The 19,807-nt window shown below is 38.1% G+C and overlaps 2 protein-coding genes across 4 annotated transcripts in view; one reads left to right on the forward strand and one right to left on the reverse strand.

Moving 5' to 3' along the window:
* banp (BTG3 associated nuclear protein) overlaps positions 1-5,496 on the reverse strand; it is a 42,726-nt gene extending 37,230 nt beyond the window's left edge. The window contains exons 1-7 of one of the 2 annotated variants that reach the window (XM_079246841.1): positions 5,411-5,496; positions 3,640-3,718; positions 3,092-3,201; positions 2,778-2,977; positions 2,044-2,133; positions 1,700-1,872; positions 348-587 (exon numbers count right to left, since the gene is read on the reverse strand). In XM_079246841.1, the coding sequence (XP_079102967.1) occupies positions 348-587; positions 1,700-1,872; positions 2,044-2,133; positions 2,778-2,977; positions 3,092-3,201; positions 3,640-3,709 (883 nt within the window). In that variant the 5' untranslated portion in view covers positions 3,710-3,718; positions 5,411-5,496. Of the gene's footprint in view, positions 1-347; positions 588-1,699; positions 1,888-2,043; positions 2,134-2,777; positions 2,978-3,091; positions 3,202-3,639; positions 3,719-5,410 lie in introns of both variants that reach the window. The other variant, XM_079246840.1, reaches the window with a different exon arrangement.
* A 7,124-nt stretch (positions 5,497-12,620) lies between these two features.
* Positions 12,621-19,426, forward strand: fbxo31 (F-box protein 31). Of its 2 annotated transcripts, XM_079250061.1 has the most exons (10): positions 12,621-13,117; positions 14,966-15,037; positions 15,428-15,514; positions 15,895-15,971; positions 16,117-16,284; positions 16,436-16,510; positions 16,899-17,008; positions 17,141-17,294; positions 17,919-18,295; positions 18,510-19,426. In XM_079250061.1, the coding sequence occupies exons 1-10, from the start codon at positions 12,697-12,699 to the stop codon at positions 18,730-18,732; spliced, it is 1,764 nt and encodes a 587-aa protein (XP_079106187.1). In that variant the 5' UTR covers positions 12,621-12,696; the 3' UTR covers positions 18,733-19,426. The 2 variants fall into 2 exon arrangements, with proteins under 2 accessions (XP_079106187.1, XP_079106188.1); XM_079250062.1 differs by lacking the exon at positions 15,428-15,514.
* The last annotated feature ends 381 nt before the right edge of the window (positions 19,427-19,807 follow it).

Here is a 19,807-nt window from a genome sequence, read left to right on the forward strand (position 1 = left end):
AGAAATACATATTTTTCTATGCATTCCTATGCATCAATATTTCCAAATGTAGATAAAAGGAAACAGTTATATAACATTGTCTTTCTTGTGAGCCTTTTCATCTCAAACTAAAATTAATAGTATTTTCTCCAAGTACTTGTTTCCTAAGTGTTTATTCTGGAATAAGTTATTTATTCATTCATTCGATTTACATTTTTATTTTGCACTGAAACCCTTTCTAAAAACCCCAGGTGGTTTTTAATATGAAACTATTTTATCACTTCCTTAAGAATAATAAATAAATAAACCTTATACAAAATAAAAGTCAAAACCTGTTAGCAGTGAAATATTATGGCTTCAATACTCACAGCGAATACCATAGATCATGAGCGGATCTAGTTGCTTCTTTCCGTGTTTGCCCTGCCCAGAGAGATTTGACATGGCCTGAACCTCTCTGTGAAACAAGTAGTCCAACAGTGTCAGCGCCATTTTCTCTGCAGTGCGGCAGTTTGTGCTGATATGAAGCATATCAGCTGGAGACACTGGACAGCGAACTCGCATCTCTGGGTTGTTCTCGTCTCCCAACCAGGTACCGCCTGGATAGTCATCTATGAAACAGAGGAGGAACAGCTATTGTTCAAGCACAAACTACAAAGCTCTCTTTCAGTAAATCTGTTGTCAGTGTGATGTGGGGCAGTTTATTAAAGCTTAAACTGTTAGCCAAATACATCCAGTCTTTGAAAGTTTTGGTGCACAGGTTGCAAAGCACTTTACAAAGGTAGAGACTCTTAGCAAGGGGATGTAATACAACAGCGCACCCATGTGGTCATACACAAAAAGTGTGTATTTCAGACAAAACAGTTTTTTGCTCATTGCATATGCGAGCTATTAACAATACCACATAAACAATGCATGCGACCAACAGTAACTTCAAACTAATGCTGACTCGATCATGGTGACACAGAGCTGCAAATAAATGAGAAACTGTTTGCCCTTGAAGATTATCAAAACCTTATCCTTTACTGAAAAATTACCAAACCAACAATCACACCAAGCTTGGAAACAATGTGGACTTCATTTGGGTTTGTATGATAAAAAAAAAGAGCTTTTTCATTCTGGGCACGACCAGAAACTCTGAAGTAATTGTATAAAACCCAGAAAAAACAATAAAGCCTGAGACAGAAAAAACAGGAATAAAGAAATACTAGAACAACTTGTGAAGTAATATATATATATATATATATATATATATATATATATATATATATCTAAATATATATATATATATATATATATATATATATATATATATATATATATATATATATATCCACATTAAATACTGCATAAATAAAAAAGAAGAAAATGTAAGGTAGAGCAAAGTGCAAGGTATTTATCTACAGAAAAAAGTGTTACTACAAAGGACTTTGAAGCTTGCTATTCTTCCTCTATATTGATGATTGGACTATTTTCACATAGATCTTATGGCCCTGTTGGTACAGATCAGCCATGAAAAACAGGAAGTCATTCTGATATAGTAAAAAAAAATAAAGATGTGTTCATGATCATGATAATTCAATTCAGGATTCATTCATTCACGTATCTGTAAACAAACATGGCATCGCTGATATATTCATCCATATCCATGTACAGACTAAAAATGTAAAGTAAACTAATATGCCTGTGTGGATTTCAGTGTATCTGCAGTGTGAGGTCATACCTTCTGAATTGAGTGTGATAAGTGTGATATTTTGGCCATTTTGAACACCGCTTGACTGACCACTGTTAGAAACAGAATCACTGGCCTCTGAGCCACTCTCCTGTTCCTCCTGACTCTCTTCAGGACCCGGCACCTTCACCAGGATTGTATTCTGGCGCTTTCTAGTCACTGTGCTAAAAACACAAAAACTTCGTGAAAACACTGATTGTTTAAACTGAAAGAAATGCAGGATTTGTACATCACATTATCATCGTGCCAACTGGGACAAAAAGCTCCATTGGTATAGGAAAGACTGTGTTTGGGCAGCAGCTTTATACAGTTCACTATAAAAATGGGCTACTCACTTGCTAAGCAGATTTTCCAGTGGAGTGTCTTCCTGGCTTGAGCTCTTTTGGTTTTCTCTGTTAACTATTACGTTTGTTTGTGGGACAACACTAAAAGGAAAGATCAAAAGCAACCCAATAAATGTCAGTCAAAGGAGAAAAAAAAAGTTCTCATTGGTGAAGGGAGTCTGAAAACTATAAGCAATACTGGTCATTTAACCTTTTGACTCACTAATGGAAAACACTAGGGATGCACCGATCCACTTTTTGGGAGTTCTGATCCAATACCAATATCTGAAATTTGAATATCTGCCGATACCAAATCTGTTTATGTGAACATTATTGTGACTATGGTTATTATTGCTGTTATGTAAGATTTCATTAGGTTGTAATAAATGACCCATCCCTCTTAAGTTACCTCACCAATACAAATATAGTAACATTACAGATCTAACGATTTCAACAAGTTTTATTCTGATTTGGCACATTTTACCAAAATACAACTATAAATGTGTGGGTTTGAGACAAAGACTTGGCTTTTAGTGTAACAAAAAATGCACCTTTTAACATTTAAGGCATTTATTTCTTTTCAAACATGCCAAAGCATGTCATCAAACACATCTGTGCTAGCTTTACTAGTGTAGTATTGGTTGTGGTATCGGTACACTTTTATTAATACCAAGTACGAGTACACACGCTTGGTATTGAGAACACTTCCGTAGAAAATACACGATAGCCAAAGAGCAGGAGTTTACCATCGCACTTTGTTCCAAGTTTGAGTGGCGCCCTGTGGTGATCCTGCAACCATAGGAACCTGGATAGGACTCTTAGCACAGGGTATTATGCCTTCAAGTTTGCGCCCAAGGGCTTTGCATGTAGCATCCAAGGACTGCAGCTTTGATTCAATTGCTTCCAGCCGTTGGCTGATTGATCCGGTGAATGAAACCAAGAGATTCTGGAAGCACAAACGATAAAACAAAGCAAATAGGTATTCAAAATATTAATAAACTATGTCAACCAAATTATTATTAGGGCTTTGGACAGCTCACTTTTAACACATTTCTGGTACCTTGATAAAAGAGAGGTCTTGGTTACTGCTGTTATTCTCCTGGTTGTTGCTTAATTTCCTCTTTTTCTTCTGTGGTTTTTCTTCATCATCTTCATGATTGTCCAGCATGTCTGGCATGAATTAAACAAACTTGCACACTTAAAACAACACAGCATTTACCTTGTTTGATTTCACTACAGAGCACCTAGGCTGAAGATCTCCAATTAGCAACAGTACTGGTATCGTCTGAATCCCAATTCCATCTGTAGCATTTCCATCATTTTTAAGTTTAGGGTGTAGCAGAAAACGCTCATCCTTAAGTAGTATCCTTAAGTTAAGTAGCCCTAAAACCATCTTGTCAGCTGTGAAACCATACATATAATGTAAGATCTTTTATGGATTAAATGTCTGTGTTTTATAGAGCTGCAGCTGCCAAACAGAAAAGACAGATTTAAAATATATATAAAATAAAAGAAATAAACTGTCATGTCCTGCAATTCAATCTACCTTAATTAAAGTGTTCAGAAAAAAACACCATACATTCACAGATTTATTGACAGAAATCTTACCAGAACGGCCCTCCTGGTCAAACTCTTCCACTGTTATTTGCACAATTTCATCCAACTCTTGTTCAGACATAGCTTAGTGCTGAAAAAAGACAGGAGATGAACATGCATTAATAAAAATGCTTCGCCAATGCTAAATATCTTAATGTCATGTATGTTGCTGCTTCTAATGCCCTGACATTACCAAGCCTTTTAAGTAAAACTGCATCTGTCATCTCTCCTTCCATACAGTATTGTTGTGTATACAAAACTTCTCACCAAGAAAAACAATGCTTAGGGAAAGGGCACCATTGAAAACAAAAGATTGTAATATTCAATCAAAGTATAAAATGAGTGACATTGAGAGAAAATCTATAAAACCATATGCAAATGCTCCAGCTTTTGTCTTCTTTCAGCACATCTAACTGACCAGAAAGACTTCTAGTTTAATCAAAAGTGATGACAATTGTGATTTCACTGACATTGTTCATATATAACCACAAAACAGGCACATTTTGAGCTTCAAGTTTACTTTCTTCTCTTCAACAACACAACACTTGATCATATTACTGGTATTTGAATGGAGCCAAAATTTTGATGACCACAAAGTTGTATTGTAGCAGCTAGCAATGATGAAGGGCAAAGGATTGAGCTGTTGATAATACCTTTACAATGACAGTCAGAAAAGTTGTGTAAAAAAAAAAAAAAAAAAAAAAAATTAAAGTGACATATACACATATTTTTATGTATATCGAGATTACATTGGTATACCAAAGCTTTGACGGTGTTTATAAGAAAGATCAGATAATATGCCCACATTAATAATGTGATATTCCTTTATTAATGCTGTGAAAATGGAAATTCTTTCATGGAGTCTGATTTGTTTGACAGTGTCGGAGAAGAAACCTCATTTTTATTTTGTTTCTTGTATGCATACTGGGAAAAAAAATTATTTTGACTAATTTTTCTGACCCTACACTTAGAAACATGAACAAAAATCTGTGAGCACATACCAATAATTATCATTTTTGTGTTATACATTAGTGAAAATGATGCTTAGATTATTTTTATACGAAAATAAAATAATAGAGGGAAGATTTTCCAATATTATAATGATCTTTGTCAAGAGGGCAGCTATAGTTTATGCGTACATGACATATGAGTTAAACTTTTGCAGGTTAATATTCGTGGGCAAACTAGTCAAAATTGCATGCTAAGTGATTACTAAAAGATGCTAACGTCACAACTTTAGGTTAGCTGATATTAGCCCTGAGAACTGCATAGTTTAGACCAGTTTTATATTTTGGAACACCCTTAGTCATGTGAACTATGTAACTCTGAATAGAAACACTATTAGAAAGGTATATTATCTTTCTGCATTAGTTAGCGTTGCAGCAACTTAACAGGGCGGGGATCCCTTGACGAACTATGGGCGGAAAATGAAATTACTGGAAATGCAAAATGTAATGTTACTGTGGTATTTTTGTGCACTGTTGTTTTTTTTTTTGTTGTTTTTTTTTTAAAAACAAGCATTTCAGCAAAAATCCTTCCACTTTGCATCTGCTATCCAGACACAACTAGCTCGTGGCTAATGCTAGCTGAGGCTGCACAATCCGATTTGTGAGCTATTGAAGCTAGCTTGGTGGTTAGCATGCTAGCTCGGCCTAAAGGCCGCTAAAACGCAATGCAAAAATCATTTAAAGTTGACGGGAGCAATTAAATCTAATTTTGACTCGGCTTCCTTGCCCACTGCTCGCACACGACATACGCACCACCTAAGATTGGGTTATATTACCGTGTGAATGACGAATTCTCGTGTTGTTTGTAGAGATTCCGATAACGGCGTCGTTCCTCGCGAGAGATGAGTCCGTGCCTTCGTGCTCCGCTCAATTCAGGGTTCCTCATTCAACAAAAGGCTCAGTCATCAGCAGACAGTAGAGGCCGCGCTCAAACTCCTGAACATTTCCAGCAGGAGAGGTTGGGGAAAATCTCATCTTGGATTTTTTTATTTAAAAGGAGAAAAAGTTTTAATATTGTTTAGCTGGTTGTTTAATCATCTCAAATTATTCTATGAATTATCGTTACGTAATGTCGGATTCGCGTGTAGTTATTCAGAATGCCTGGTTGTTAAGCAGCACAGTTTATTATAAAAAGTACTGGTTCAGAAAATTAGCTTTACTCCAAGCATTAAATTTCACCAGTTGTCTCACTGACTATTGACAACAGTAGAAAGGTGGGGGGTTTTTTTGTTTGTTTGTTTGTTTTTTTTTTGTTTTTTTTTTTTTGGGGGGGGGGGGCAATTTGTTGTTATTGTTAATTTAGTATCACTCTGATAACTGTAACTATAAAAATGCTTGGTATAACATATGAAGGAAAGATAGAAGTTTTGAATATTTTTTTAAATGAGAGCTGGAAAGATCCATCTTTCTTCTGTCGCTCATATCTGGGGTTGGGTCATAGGGGCAGCAGCCTAAGCAGGGAAGCTCAGACTTCCCTTTCCCCAGCCACATTTGCCAACTCTGCGGGGGGATCCCAAGGCTTTCCCAGACCAGATGAAAGATATAATCCCTCCAGCGTGTCCTGGGTCTTCCCCGGGGTCTCCTCCCAGAGGGACGTGCCCGGAACACCTCACCAGGGAGACGTCCAGGAGGCATCCTGACCAGATGCCTGAGCCACCTCAACTGGTTCCTCTCGATGCGGAGGAGCAGCGGCTCTACTCTGAGCCCCTCCTGGATGACCAAGCTCCTCACCCTATCTCTAAAGGGGAGTTTTCAGCCGCCTGTATACAAAAGGTCATTTTGTATAAACACAATGTAGTCCTATGATATTCCAGTACATCATATTTGCCCTAAATTGTATAACTGAGCTGATTATTAAGTTACTACAAGTTTATATATATGTATATAATATATATGTATATATATGTGTGTGTGTGTGTGTGTGTGTGTGTATATATATATATATATATATATATATATATATATATATATATATATATATATATATATATATATATAAAGTGGGTGACAGCATTTTTATTATGTCTTATGGGCTGTAGTAATTCATTCAAGTTATTATGTATCAATTTATGGAGCTGTCAGCTAAGAAATCCTGATCATTGAACTGAAGCACCAAAAGCTTGACCCTGTAATCCTGTCTGCCGACTTCATGGATCATTTTTTTTAACATAGGCAGAGATATCTTTTATTACTTTGTCCAGATAACATTGTGTAAAAGAATACCACATTTTTCTTTGTGAACTTCTTATTGGAAAAAAATGAGTGTCCTCGATCATTATTAAGATGTGTTATGGGAACACATTTTATCCATCCAATGCTGAAAGGAGAAATATTTTCCATCATGTCATACATATCTCTTGATCCAAATGGGGTTTAGTGTGGACTGAATTTGAGTTTCCAACTGAACAAGACCTGTTAACACAACAACACAACAAACACAAAGCAGAAACACACGTCATGTCACAGTACCTCCATATGACCAGCAGGGGGCATTATGAAGGCAGCTTTCTGGTGTTGGAGTGAAGTCGACAATCCTAAACCTTAAAAGGGACTGCAGATGAAAAATAGTCATTAGGAGAACGCTGCTACATTTACATTAATGTCTATTGATCTACATTTCCCATGTAAAATAAACCAATAAAATAACAGACAAAGGACACAGCAAGAAAGGAGACAGCTCAATTTAAACCTGGTTAGGGAGTTTTTCTTGCATTTCTTGTGTTTACAAAATGTGTCAGTAGTGAAATAAAGTGCATTACAACATCTGTTTATGTCCTGAAACCTTTTATCTGATGAAAGCAGGTCATACAGCCGCTGGATGTACACCAAGCCTGGGAGGAACACGAGAACGGCTCCATCCAAATGATTCATTTATCAACTTTTATTAACTTCATTTTCTTGTTATTTTTTTGCATATTTTGAATTTCTATGTTTTGCTCTTTTTGTAAGAAACTTACAACTACAGGAGTATCCATGTTTGCATTTGCTCATCAATGCCAACACCATTGCTTTTACAGTTCATGACATGGCTTGGCAGGATTTCAGTTTCTTGAGTTGAAGCCAGATAAGAAATTACAGACCGGCACCATTCGGATGTAAAATGACTAAAGAGACACAATATTATCTGGTGCTGTCTTCCATCCTTTCTGTGTGACAAATATGGAGACATATTTAAGAATTTGCTGGCTGTTCAATGAGTCCTTTTCCAGAGTGTATCCTTATAAATGGTAGATGTGGAACCAAAACCACAACAGCTTACAACTGTTTGTTTTGCTTCAACGTAAACCTAAATCCATGTTACAAAATTCCTTTCAAACTAACCTTCAGCATCCACCTTGAAAAAACAAGTGAGTTGGATTCAGTTAACATCAAACTACTACTTTTCCTCTACAGGGAAAGTCCTGCCTGGAATACTGATCACTGGACAGTGGTTGGAGTTGTTGGATGTTGTGCTTGTGAGGATCAGCTGCAGAGTGGATCAGCCACTAATCCGATTTTGTCAACACAACATCTTTCAGGAAGTCTGATTAGATGCAGCATTTGTGGATCTGAAAAGGCTGAAGGTGATGAGGTAAACTAAGGACGAAGATAAAAATTTTAGTACATGTTTTGAAAAAAGAATTTTTATTACACCTCTTGTACATTACAGTACATTTATTATGTGGATTTCACTTTTATCAGCTCAGAATTGCTGTGACACAATATAGCAAACACAACCTGAAGCATGATGTTGCAATTTAAAATGTTTCTATTAACATCTCTCCAAATAAATGGCTGTTTCTTCCCTTAGAGGCTGTCAGATGTACTTTTCTTCAGCAGGCTCCTTCTCTGCGTGTTACTGAAGCCAAGATCTCCCACTGCAATGATGGGAAGTGTTTCATTTCCAATAAACAATTATTAATATGTTGCGGGAAAACAGTGATGTAAAACCATAGGACATGACAGTTTGAGGAGTTTGTCAATGCTGCTGTAAAGCTGTAAGTTGCTTTGATTTTCTTTACTGGATCAAACTTTTCATCTAGTTCAAATACAAAGGATGTCTGATATTGCCTTTTTTTTTTTTTATACAGATGTCTGATATACCGATTTACTGACAATGCTGAGTCAGGACATTCAAGCACTACACAAGCAGGTTCCACCCCTGTTCAGGAACAGTGGTTATATGATGCATCTGAGACATTTCACAATGATTTAAATCCAAGCATCTGAGAAACTCATCACATTTTGTTAAATGCTTGTAACTTCACATCTTTGGTAGTTACTAAAACATGGTGATCTCCCATACTTTGCAAGCAGTGAGAAGCTGAGACACAGTCCGCACAAATAACACTTTATTAAATTAACTAACAAGGCACAATAACCGCCGATTTAATAAGGAAGGCACAAATTATTTACATAAAATCATTTTCTACTGAAAAACTAACGTAAAACACGTGAAACTGTCTAATACTCCTCTCTCTCATCTTCATCCCCCATACTGTCAGTGCCAGCCTCTTCATAATCCCTCTCCAGAGCCGCCATGTCTCCTCGGGCCTCAGAGAATTCTCTCTTCTCCATATTCTCACGTCACAAAACCAAGCTTTGCATACATCAAATCAAACTTTTGGTCAAGTTGAGCTCAGGCCTCTGCAGTAGCTGTGGAGTTACTTTACATGCACACAGCCCTCTGGACCTTTCCCAGGTGCCACCAGGTACTACAGTTGGTGCCTGGTATGCCAACTTTCAAAAGTAGTGGGACACCAGTGCACAAACTGGATGGTGCATTTGGCTTTGATGGTGGCATTGGGAGCACTGACATCTTTAAGCACCACACCAACACATGACAAGAGGCAGCAAAGTCGCAGTAGTGAGGGTCACATTTCACCATCTGATTAGCTGGCTGGAAGCAGGCACCAGACATCTCAGCTATGGTCAACTGCTCATGGTAAGCCATCCCAACAGAGATGACAGGGACAAAGGTGGCCAGATGGAAGTGGATAAGGCACCATCTTGGTCTGGAATTCAGCTAGATTAACATTGTGGACACCATCAAAACAAATAGAAACTGCAATGTAGGCAACATCTGACCGAGCAGCCTGTTCAGGTTGGTATAGCCAGGATGCCTGATCTAAAGTTTGCTGCGGCACATATCATAGATTGCTTCATTATTAACCATGTAGCCACAACACAGGGCTTTAGGGTGGTCAATATGGAGTTGTAGGGTTCCACTATGGCACCTGACGAGCAAATTGACCAAGAAATCCAGCTTGGAGTTCTTGCTATAATCCATAACAAAAGATGCTCCATCAGCAAGGATGAGATGACCAACTCACTGCTCAGTCTGAAAATACATGGAAAAATATTAGTTTGTCACGTCAGACAAACATGGTAACTTCTGTGGTCACACACTAGTGGCCATATGTGTCATTGGCAGGTAGCCATATGGCTGGTAAACACGGAGCTGGAGACTGTGTGTGATGCCATGCTTTACTCCAGATGAACTGACACTTTAGATTGTCACATAGCATTTTTTAAATCCTTTAATCCAGATATGATCAATTTCTGCTTATGTGTTTCTGGCTTAGCGCTCTATGTCACCTGTTTTGTTTTTTTTTTGTTGTTGTTTTTTAGTTTTGCGCTTTGAAAACATTTTGTAATCTGATTGACTTTTGTAGCTTAACTCCTGATGATAAAACTGGTGGTGACAGATCTAAACATTTGACTCATAAAGTTAACTGCTTCTGTTCTATATATGTATCGCATATATTATATATCCCATTTTCAGCACATTTCAGCCCATTTCCTGGTGTTGAGAAGTTTGTCAGCGCACATTGTTCATCCTGAAGCTTGCTCGAGGGTGCTCAGTTCAGGTAAGAACAGTGGCGACTAGGAAGATTGCCTTTGTCACTACATTCATGTAGGTTCATGTGAATCCCTGCTTCCTCTTGTCCCTTCTTTCTTACACAAGCAAAAAACCGAAATGGCGGAACAAAACGTTAATCTGTAGACGACCAAGATCTGAGATTACGTCTAACAGAAAAACAGTCGTCTGCAAAGAAGTTAAGAACTGGAATAACATTGCTTTGTGTTAGAATGTGATGCCTGTCACTATAGACAATCTTTGCTTGTTTGTGCTAGTTTTCTTTATGAACATTTAGGTCAATATTAAAATAAAAAAGAGAGGGGCCGCTAAGATTTTGAAGCGCTCCTTTTAGAACTCAAGATACCAGAGAGACAACAGTCAGCACCTTGTATTTCTAAATTTGAGAGCACTACCAGAGCTAAAAGGGCTACAGTTTAAGTTGAAGTTCTTCTTCTACTGCAACAGCATAAACATTGTAAGTTATTTCAGCATGTTCCACAAAATAGGGATTTTTGTTTTTGCATTTAGCATGTTCATTTGCAAAGGATGTGAAAGTGGGGGTTAGAGGGTACAGGCAACAAATCTTGCCGTGAAACCATTTTACTCTTTGCTGCATGAACTTCATTACAAAGTGGAAATTTTAAACTTGCTGTATTTGATTGAAGTTGATATGGCGAGGAAAACTGGGCATATTAATCTGAGTGTTAAAAAGGGATGTGATTGGATGACCTGGCCTTTTCACATTTTAATCATTAATTAATTTAACATTTAGTCTTATTTCTTGTCAACTGTAAATATATTAGTGTAAGCACTTCTTTTATGTTGACTGGTATTTTCTGGATCATGGACATTATATACATTATATCTGTAGTCTTTAAACATCCGGGAATTGCGAAATTTGTCACATCCGGGTCTTTTACGGTAAAGACGAAGGGTTGCCAAAATGTCGCGCCGTTCGGTTCCCAGCGTTGATCCTCATCAGTTTGTCTTTCATTTTCGAAGAATTTACTGTAAATAGAGCAAAACATTTCGTTGTGGTTGGTTGCCATACTCATAATTATTATACATCTATGAAAAGATGGTTCCTTGCGCTGCCATAGAGAAACAAAAACCGAAAAAGACGTGAAGTGGCTAGAGCCTAGCCTGTTCAACTTGGAGTCCCCCGAAATATTCACAATGTGTCCGCTCATTTGGTCACAAGTGAGTAATACCTCTTGATACAGTCTTTGGTCTTATTCTTGTTCGAAAAGTGGTGGAAAAATAACACAAATATAGTCTGCTATAAAGTACTAATAAGCGAGTAATATTTCGTGGCTTGATAAAGTCAGACTCTTGAAAAGAAAACTAAAGCTATTAATTAATTTGGACATTAGGTACGCACACTGCATTTGGCTTGGCTTTGATGGTGTAACTTTTTTTTTTTTTTTTTTTTTTTTTACCGAATTACAAGCTGTATTTGTTATGCAGGAAATCACTCCCAAGTTCAAGCCTATCTGCTGATAAAATCAAATTGATTTTAAAGTTTTTGAAGTTGCACATGCTGGTATGTTTTCACCGGTGGGATGTTCCCAGTGAGCGGACGACTGGATTACGACGTAGGTCTGAGCCTCCCCATGCAACGTTAAAACCGCACGAAAAATTGTCGACGTAGCTGCATGCTGACTGTATGACGTCAAAATGGAGAATGGCTACGTCACACTTCATCTCGGGCCAGTGGCGCAATGGATAACGCGTCTGACTACGGATCAGAAGATTCTAGGTTCGACTCCTGGCTGGCTCGATATTTATTTTCTACTTTTCCCAGTTTTTTAAAAACTCGTTTTTAATCTGTGGATATTTCATGAAGTCATTATATTTTATTTCTTTGTTGTTTTTTAGTTTAGTTGTTTTCGCTACATATATTTTATTGAATATTCCTCCATCTTTTAGTATCATTAGAATTTCACAGCTGTGAAGTAAAATCGCTAAATGTGCATATTCTTAAAGACTGCATGTTCCTTGTCACACGTGAAGTGTGGATCCTCACTGTAACACGCTTAATGTACATTACAAGATTACACAAGGTAGTTAGAAAATAATGAACACTACGCTCGATGCGTACTTGCTGTGACGTCAGAAGACATTTCTCTGCCCGTGCTCGCGAGGACAGGGGCAGATGAGCTAGACTGCAGTTGATAGATATGTTGTAATGATGTAATGTTGCCTGTTTGGTGACTACGGATGGCTGTTTGTGCCAGGCTCTGCGGAGTGGGTCAGTCTCGGAGGTGCCGGAGGCGACAGCGAAGCAACCAGCAGGATCAAGGCAGTGACTCCGACATGGACGAGGAAGAAGGGGAGCGGATCGTGGGCCAGACGAAAGGCGATGTCGGTAGCTGCGGAGGCCCAGAGCGCGTCGTCGCCACTGCAGGGCCGAGTGACGCTTGCGATCATGGCAGTGGTCATGTCAACAGAGGAAGCTGTCGGGAGCGAACAAGCACAGGACCTCCACACCCCCAGTCATTAGCAGAATTACCACCGGAGCTTTTAGTGGAAATATTCTCCTTGCTCCCTGGAATAGTTCTCCCAAATGTTGCGCTGGTCTGCAAGAAATTCAGACAAATCCTCAATACGGAAACCATCTGGAGAAGGCGATGCATGGCAGGTAAATGCAGGTTATGTAGACTTTTAACAGATGGCATGGGTAAATAAAGCATTGAAACCAAACGCATATCGTGCACCAGACTTAATGGCTCCTCCTTCACGGAAATATGTTGAGCTGAAAGCATTGCTATTGATCTGGAAAGATTAAGAGAGTTGTCCTAATGATGCTAGTGGCATCAAGCTGTAAAAACTAAAATGTAGTCCACTGCCTTTTACTGGTAACAGGTTCAGTCTGACATTCTGACATGTTTATAGCCTGTCTGCCCATCAGACAAGTCTATTTTTAACCATTTTACACGAAAGCATAGCTAAACCTTCTGCCCAAAGTGATTTTATCAGAAGATGTTTCACTACTGAAAACAGCATCTACATGTTAAGATGTCTTTCTTGTTATTTCAGTCAGAATAAGTACTGGCAGCTGTTTGATATTAGGTAAAAAGCACATTTCTAATGTCCTGTTATATTAGTGGACCAGAATAGTTAATGGCAAGCACGTTTTTTTGTCATTTTTTTTATTTGTTTCATACCAACAGTCCTAATGATGATTATTATATTTAGAGGCAAGTTATTATAGATTATACAAGGCGTTTGATCTATGATTTAGCTTTAAATTTCATAAATATTTTAGCATACTTTTAGTTTACTGCATATCTAAATAGATTTTACAAACTATTTTAATCTGTCACTTAAATGCACAAGTTAAAATCTTTTCTGTCGTTATTACTGCTCAGTAATAAGGCAAATATATTTCTTATCAAATTGCTCAAATAAAAGATGTAATGTTATTGATGCAATCATGCATTGCAGCCCTGACTAAAATAAAATTACTGGGGATTATAATTTTGTTGCATAATTTTGGAAAGGTAAACTTTTTTTCTAAATAAAATTACATGACAGTAACATCAATACACAACACAAAGTGTTAACTCTTGACTATACATAAAATTGGTTAAGTTTTTTTAAAGCATGACATGTAATCATTTTATTATCTCTGAACATGACCAGACTTTAAGTCATCTACTGTTTATCAATCAGTTAACTGTTACTTTTTTTATGGATGTGTGACCGTGTCGATTATTAATAATGAAAATAAAACCTGACCTGCTGTGTGAGAGTTGAATTTCAGAATGCCAGCAGGTTGTATGTTCACTGTGGCTTCATATGAGAGGAATGTTGTGACTAGTTGCATAACTTAACAAGATTCAAGGGATTTACCTGACTGGGAATACTTTTTCATGTGTTGAGCAGAACAACAGTGAGGTGCGATGACTATCCATGAATAAAAATACACCAAATAATACATAATACTTTGTTGTGTGGAACAGTTTGGGAAGTTATATGAAGTTAAATGCTAATTTTCAAATTCATATACAAACTTAACTCTGTAGAAAAATGCACTCCTAAAAAAATTGTGTGTGTGTGTGTGTGTGTGTGGGGGGGGGGATATATATATATATATATAAATATATATATATATATATATATATATATATATATATATATATAAAATAATGGAAGCAAAAAATACTAATACTACCTTTTACTATTATAGAGAATTATTTAAAATGTCCTCAAGTTAATTTGATCAGTCACAGTAAATAATTCATGCCAAAAATCTGTTTTAAATAAGAATATTTTAAAGAAAATATGCAGACAAATGCACTCCTTTCCTTTTTCACAAATTATTTTAGTTGATTTCCTTTCAAAGTTGATCATTTGGATTTTCAAGCACTTTTCTACTCGCAAATGTGATCGCAAATGACCACATTTAAAAAAGACGGCGTTCTAGTATTCATTCCAATAAATACTGAGATTTAATGTTGGTGTTTCTCTTGTTTTTGCTATGCAGAGTTTGGCATGAAGGAGGATTTGAGGAAGCTGGAAGCAGGAGGAGTGTCCAGCCAGGACCTCTACGTTAAACGTCAGTTTCACAGCTCTCATGTCACTGAAGTAACTGGTTTCTTCCTACTCGTTTAGGCGATGATGTATCTGCACTCGCATTTTTCTTTTGTTCAGATGTCCAGTTAGAGGGAGTACCTTTTTTTACAGTAATTTTCATCATGTGATACTTTCTGATACATATTACTTTTAATATCAGAGTTTTTTAATCTCTTTAATATTTGCTTCTGGAGAGATTTTGTTGAATATTTTATTTATTAAAATACCAGCTCTGCAAAGCACATCAGCTAAATCAGGGGCTCCTTTGAATGAGCTTTATTGGCACATTGGAGCATACATCACAGTGCTAGTTTGCACTGATCCCGCCTTGCTCCATGGCTGCCCTACACATACCTGTGTTATGCCTGTGCAGGTGTCAACCCCCGGGTGAAGTCTGGGCGCTTTATGAAGCTCCTCCCGGATTATGAGCACATGGACTATAGAGACGTGTACGCACATTGTATGTACATGAGCCTCCAAGTGGATGGCTACAGCATGGCGAGTTGTGTGTGGAGGACTTTTAGTCTATTGAATTAGTAAACAACCAGCGGTAGCAGTGTGTTCTTTATTAGTTACTCTGTTCAGCACTGCTTGCTTATTAACTATAAAACAGGAAGCCAGATAACTTGGTGTGCTGTGTGTTGCTTAATAACTTGTCTCGCAAGATGATGGTCTCTTCTGATTTCTTCCTTATTGGTTTAATGGTTCCCATTAAAGCGACAGTAGAACAAGCTGGTTTTTAACATCTCCTTTGATGATTTTTATCCATGCACTGTGATCTCAAAAAAACTTCTATGTATGACGAGAAGTATGGTGTGTTCTTGTACTCCTGTGTTGCAGTGCTTCACCCATATAGACATATTTTGGGGCTTTGGCAGCCTGATATCGGCCCTTACGGTGGATTGCTCAATGTTGTGGTAAGTGCTTTTCATTATATGTTTGCACTAAAATCAGGAGCAAAGTTTAATCATGTATTGACCTTATTTCAATAGTGAGCATTCATAATAGAAAAACAAACAGAAACTCAGGCAGGATGAATTATTAAAAACAATATTTGTTCAGGTGGATGGGTTGTTTATCATTGGCTGGATGTATCTACCACCTCATGACCCCCGTGTGGAGGATCCCATGAGAAGACGGCCCCTCTTCCGTATCCACTTGTGGGAAAGCAAAAAGGCCACTGTGGAGTGTATGTATGGGCACAAAGGTCCCCACAAAGGAGACATACAGGTGAAGGCAACAAGAAGAAACATAGCAAGATCTCTAAAAAGACTGTGGAAGATGTTCTTCAGCACAGACCGCTGATCCTCCTTCAGTTTGAGGTCAGTCACATTTGAAAGTAGGTTATCCACTAATGTGTGTCTTATTGTGTTATTTTTAGACTGTAAAGAAGGATGAATTTTCAACTAAATGTAATCAGACTGATCATCACCGGATGCCAGGTGGAAGACAGGAGGTCAGTCAAACCATTACTATCGTTAACCAGTTATCGATCTGTTCATATTATTCTGTTTTTTAAAGTGTGTTTACTGTCATGTAGAAATTCAAAGCATTTTAACCGTTTAAGATCTGAGCCATGAAGAAAAGTTGTTGTTTTTTTTTCTTTAATTTAGCCCTTTAACCAAATGTAACAAAAAATGATTATTTATTTGAGGATATTTACTATTTATTACCATGTGATGTCTCAAAATTATTATTGTGTGGTGTTCTGTTTCCTGGTATCGATTAGAGGGAAGAAGACAAGTATCAGATTAATCTTGAGCAACATTTTTACCATAAAGGGTTGGAAAATGTCTGAGAAACTGTATGTATGAAGGGTTAAATATGTGCATGCGTTTCTATAGGAGTTCAGGACATGGCTGGAGGAAGAATGGGGTCGTACGTTGGAAGAAATCTTCCATGAACACATGCAGGAGCTCATCCTGATGAAGTTCATTTACACCAGTCAATATGAGTATGTCTCTTTTCTTACTGATCTTTTCTTTATCAATTTGAGTGTAATGCCCCCAGAAGCTTCTAGCTTGCAAGTTAAGCAGGACCTGGAAGCCTCAGTTGATCTCAGGTTTTCTTGCACTTCCCATGACAGTAACTGCTTAACATACCGCCGGATCTACCTACCTCCTGCCATGCCCTCAGACCTGCTGCAGCCTGGCTTATTCAAAGGCACTTACGGCAGTCACGGCTTGGAGATTGTCATGCTCAGTTTCCATGGGGCCTCTGCAAGAGCCACCAAGCTCACTGTAAGTTTGTGGATAATTATTGTCAAAGTTTGTGCTTTTCATGAATGACAAAGTCAACTTGTCTGGGATGAGTCACAATGGAAAGACTGCTCTTTTGCAGTTGGTCTTTTCAGTCAAAACTTGCCAATATTGATATCTGCCGATACCAAATCTCTTTATGTGAACATGATTGTGACTGTGGTTATTATTGCTGTTATAACTGTGCAAGATTTCATTAGGTTGTAATAAATGACCCATCTTTTCTGAAGTTGCCTCACTAATACAAATATAATAACAATACAGATCTAACAATTTTAACAAGTTTTATTTAGAGTTGGGACATTTTACTCAAATATAGCTATAAATGTGTGGTTTTGAAACAAAGATCTTGCTTTTAGTGTAACAAAAATGTCCCATTTTTAACATTTAAGGCATTTATTTCTTTTAAAACATGTCTGAAGCATGTCATCAAACACGTCTGCGCTGGCTTGACTAGTGTGGTATCGGGTATCGGTACACTTTTATTAATACCAAGTACGGGTACACGCGCCTGTTATTGAGCCGATACTGGTAGTGGTATCGGTGCATCCCTAGTAGAAACCACACATTTGTTCCCCAGACTGTAATTTTTTTTCTGCCCTGCAGGGAGACCCCAACGTCCCTGCTGGGCAACTCACACTGGATGTTGACCTGAGTCGGCCTGTGGTCCTCCCAGATCTGGAGCAACAGCGCAACATTGAAGAGCTGTCACGTCTCATTCTGGGGATACATGAGGTGGTACAGAGGGAGGCGGAACAGCAGGCCGATGGCACTTCAGATACAGTTGGATGTGCAGCAGAGGAAGTCTGTGGTGATGCTCACGGTGCAGATGCATTGGAGGAAGACCGCGGTGCCTGTTCAGATAGCTGCCAGTCTGGCCCGAGCAGCAGCAGCAGCAACAATCCCTCTCAAACCCAGCCCTTTGTTTTACCTCTGGGGGTCATGGCTCGCAATGAGGTGTACCCTCGTACCTGCAGGAAATGGTAAGGAGGGAGAAAATCCTCACTGCATTATTTACTCACTGCAAAACTGTAAAGGCTTTTCTTACATGTCTGTTAAATTGGGGCAAGAGTTTAAAAAGAGAGAGAAATTTTCTTGCATAATTAGACTAGATATGATTCAGAGTAGATGAAAAAGGAAAAGTTGCTAACAGTCAAAACTTTGATAAATTATTTATATGCTCCATCTCTGTTACAGCTTTTATGGGACAGGCCTGATTGCTGGGCATGGCTTTACAAGTCCAGAGCGCACCCCGGGGCTCTTGGTGCTGTTTGACGAGGACCGTTTTGGTTTCATCTGGTTGGAGTTGAAGTCCTTCAGTCTGTACAGCCGCTTGACGGACCACCTACCCCACGCTCATGCCCCAAGCATGGAGCGGTTTGAGGCAATGCTGCGCAACATGCAGTCGTGGACATCCTGATGCACCAAGCTTTAAGTCTCTTCCCACAACACAACCATTGTACATGATAGCTGATGACCTTAACTCCAGGTTGTGTCTATAACGGTTTCATATTTGGTTTTACTTAACTTGAGCTGCTTACGTCTCCCTGATCTGGATAACTCCTGTCTGTTCCCATATGTGCACTATGAAAGGCCTACCATGTCACTATCTATCACCTCACCTGGGTATGGCCTTAATCTTCCAGTGCAGTGTGATACTGGGTCACATGTTTTTGTTTGTTTTTTTTCTTTTCACTGCAGGAAAAGAAAGAATGATACCACTTAATAAAGTTTTGACAGTTTGTGCCTGTAAATCCAAAAAGAAGTCTGTACTCCGTAGCGCTTGAAGCAGATAGAGGTGTCCAGTATAGTCTAATATACTAAATTCATTGCCCAACAAAGTGCATGTTGCTTTTATTTAGATCTAATAGTCACTGTGTGCTCATATCCTCTCTATGTGAACATGTTTTCATAAAAGCAGCATGCTTTGCTTTTAGGTTGTTTTTAGTTTCTGCTGTAGAGACATCAGTAGTTAAAAAAAAAAACCCACACATTTAGCCACAATAAAACAGGACAGATGTATTACAAAAAGGTGCAAAGCTACAGTCAATTAATTAAATTCAATTTAACTTTATTTATATAGCGTCAATTCACGGCAATGCCATCTTAAGACGCTTTACAGACAGGAAAAAAAACAATGAAAGCCAATTCATAATAGCCTATACATGGAAACCAACAGATTGAGTTGGATGAATACATTTATCTAACCGAAACAAGTATATTTTACAACTGGACAATATTCTCATTACTGACCCACCGTTTTATCAAACCCTGCTGTTACATCAGCCGCGTTTTAGGCTGACAATGTTTTTGCCCTTTGAACTCTGCTTTGACTGTTGTCCCCACATGCTATAATGTCACCACACCCAGCAAACAATAGCCTGTTATGTAAGCTGGAAAGATGTACTGCAATGGAAAATACCTATACAAAATCTCTAATTAATCGAAGTATCCTACTTATACAGTTTATGTGCTTCTGTAATCTGAAATGTCGT

The sequence above is a fragment of the Telmatherina bonti genome (genome assembly GCF_933228915.1).
Source record: "Telmatherina bonti genome assembly, chromosome: 2".
In the NCBI taxonomy this organism is placed as follows: Eukaryota; Metazoa; Chordata; class Actinopteri; order Atheriniformes; family Telmatherinidae; genus Telmatherina; species Telmatherina bonti.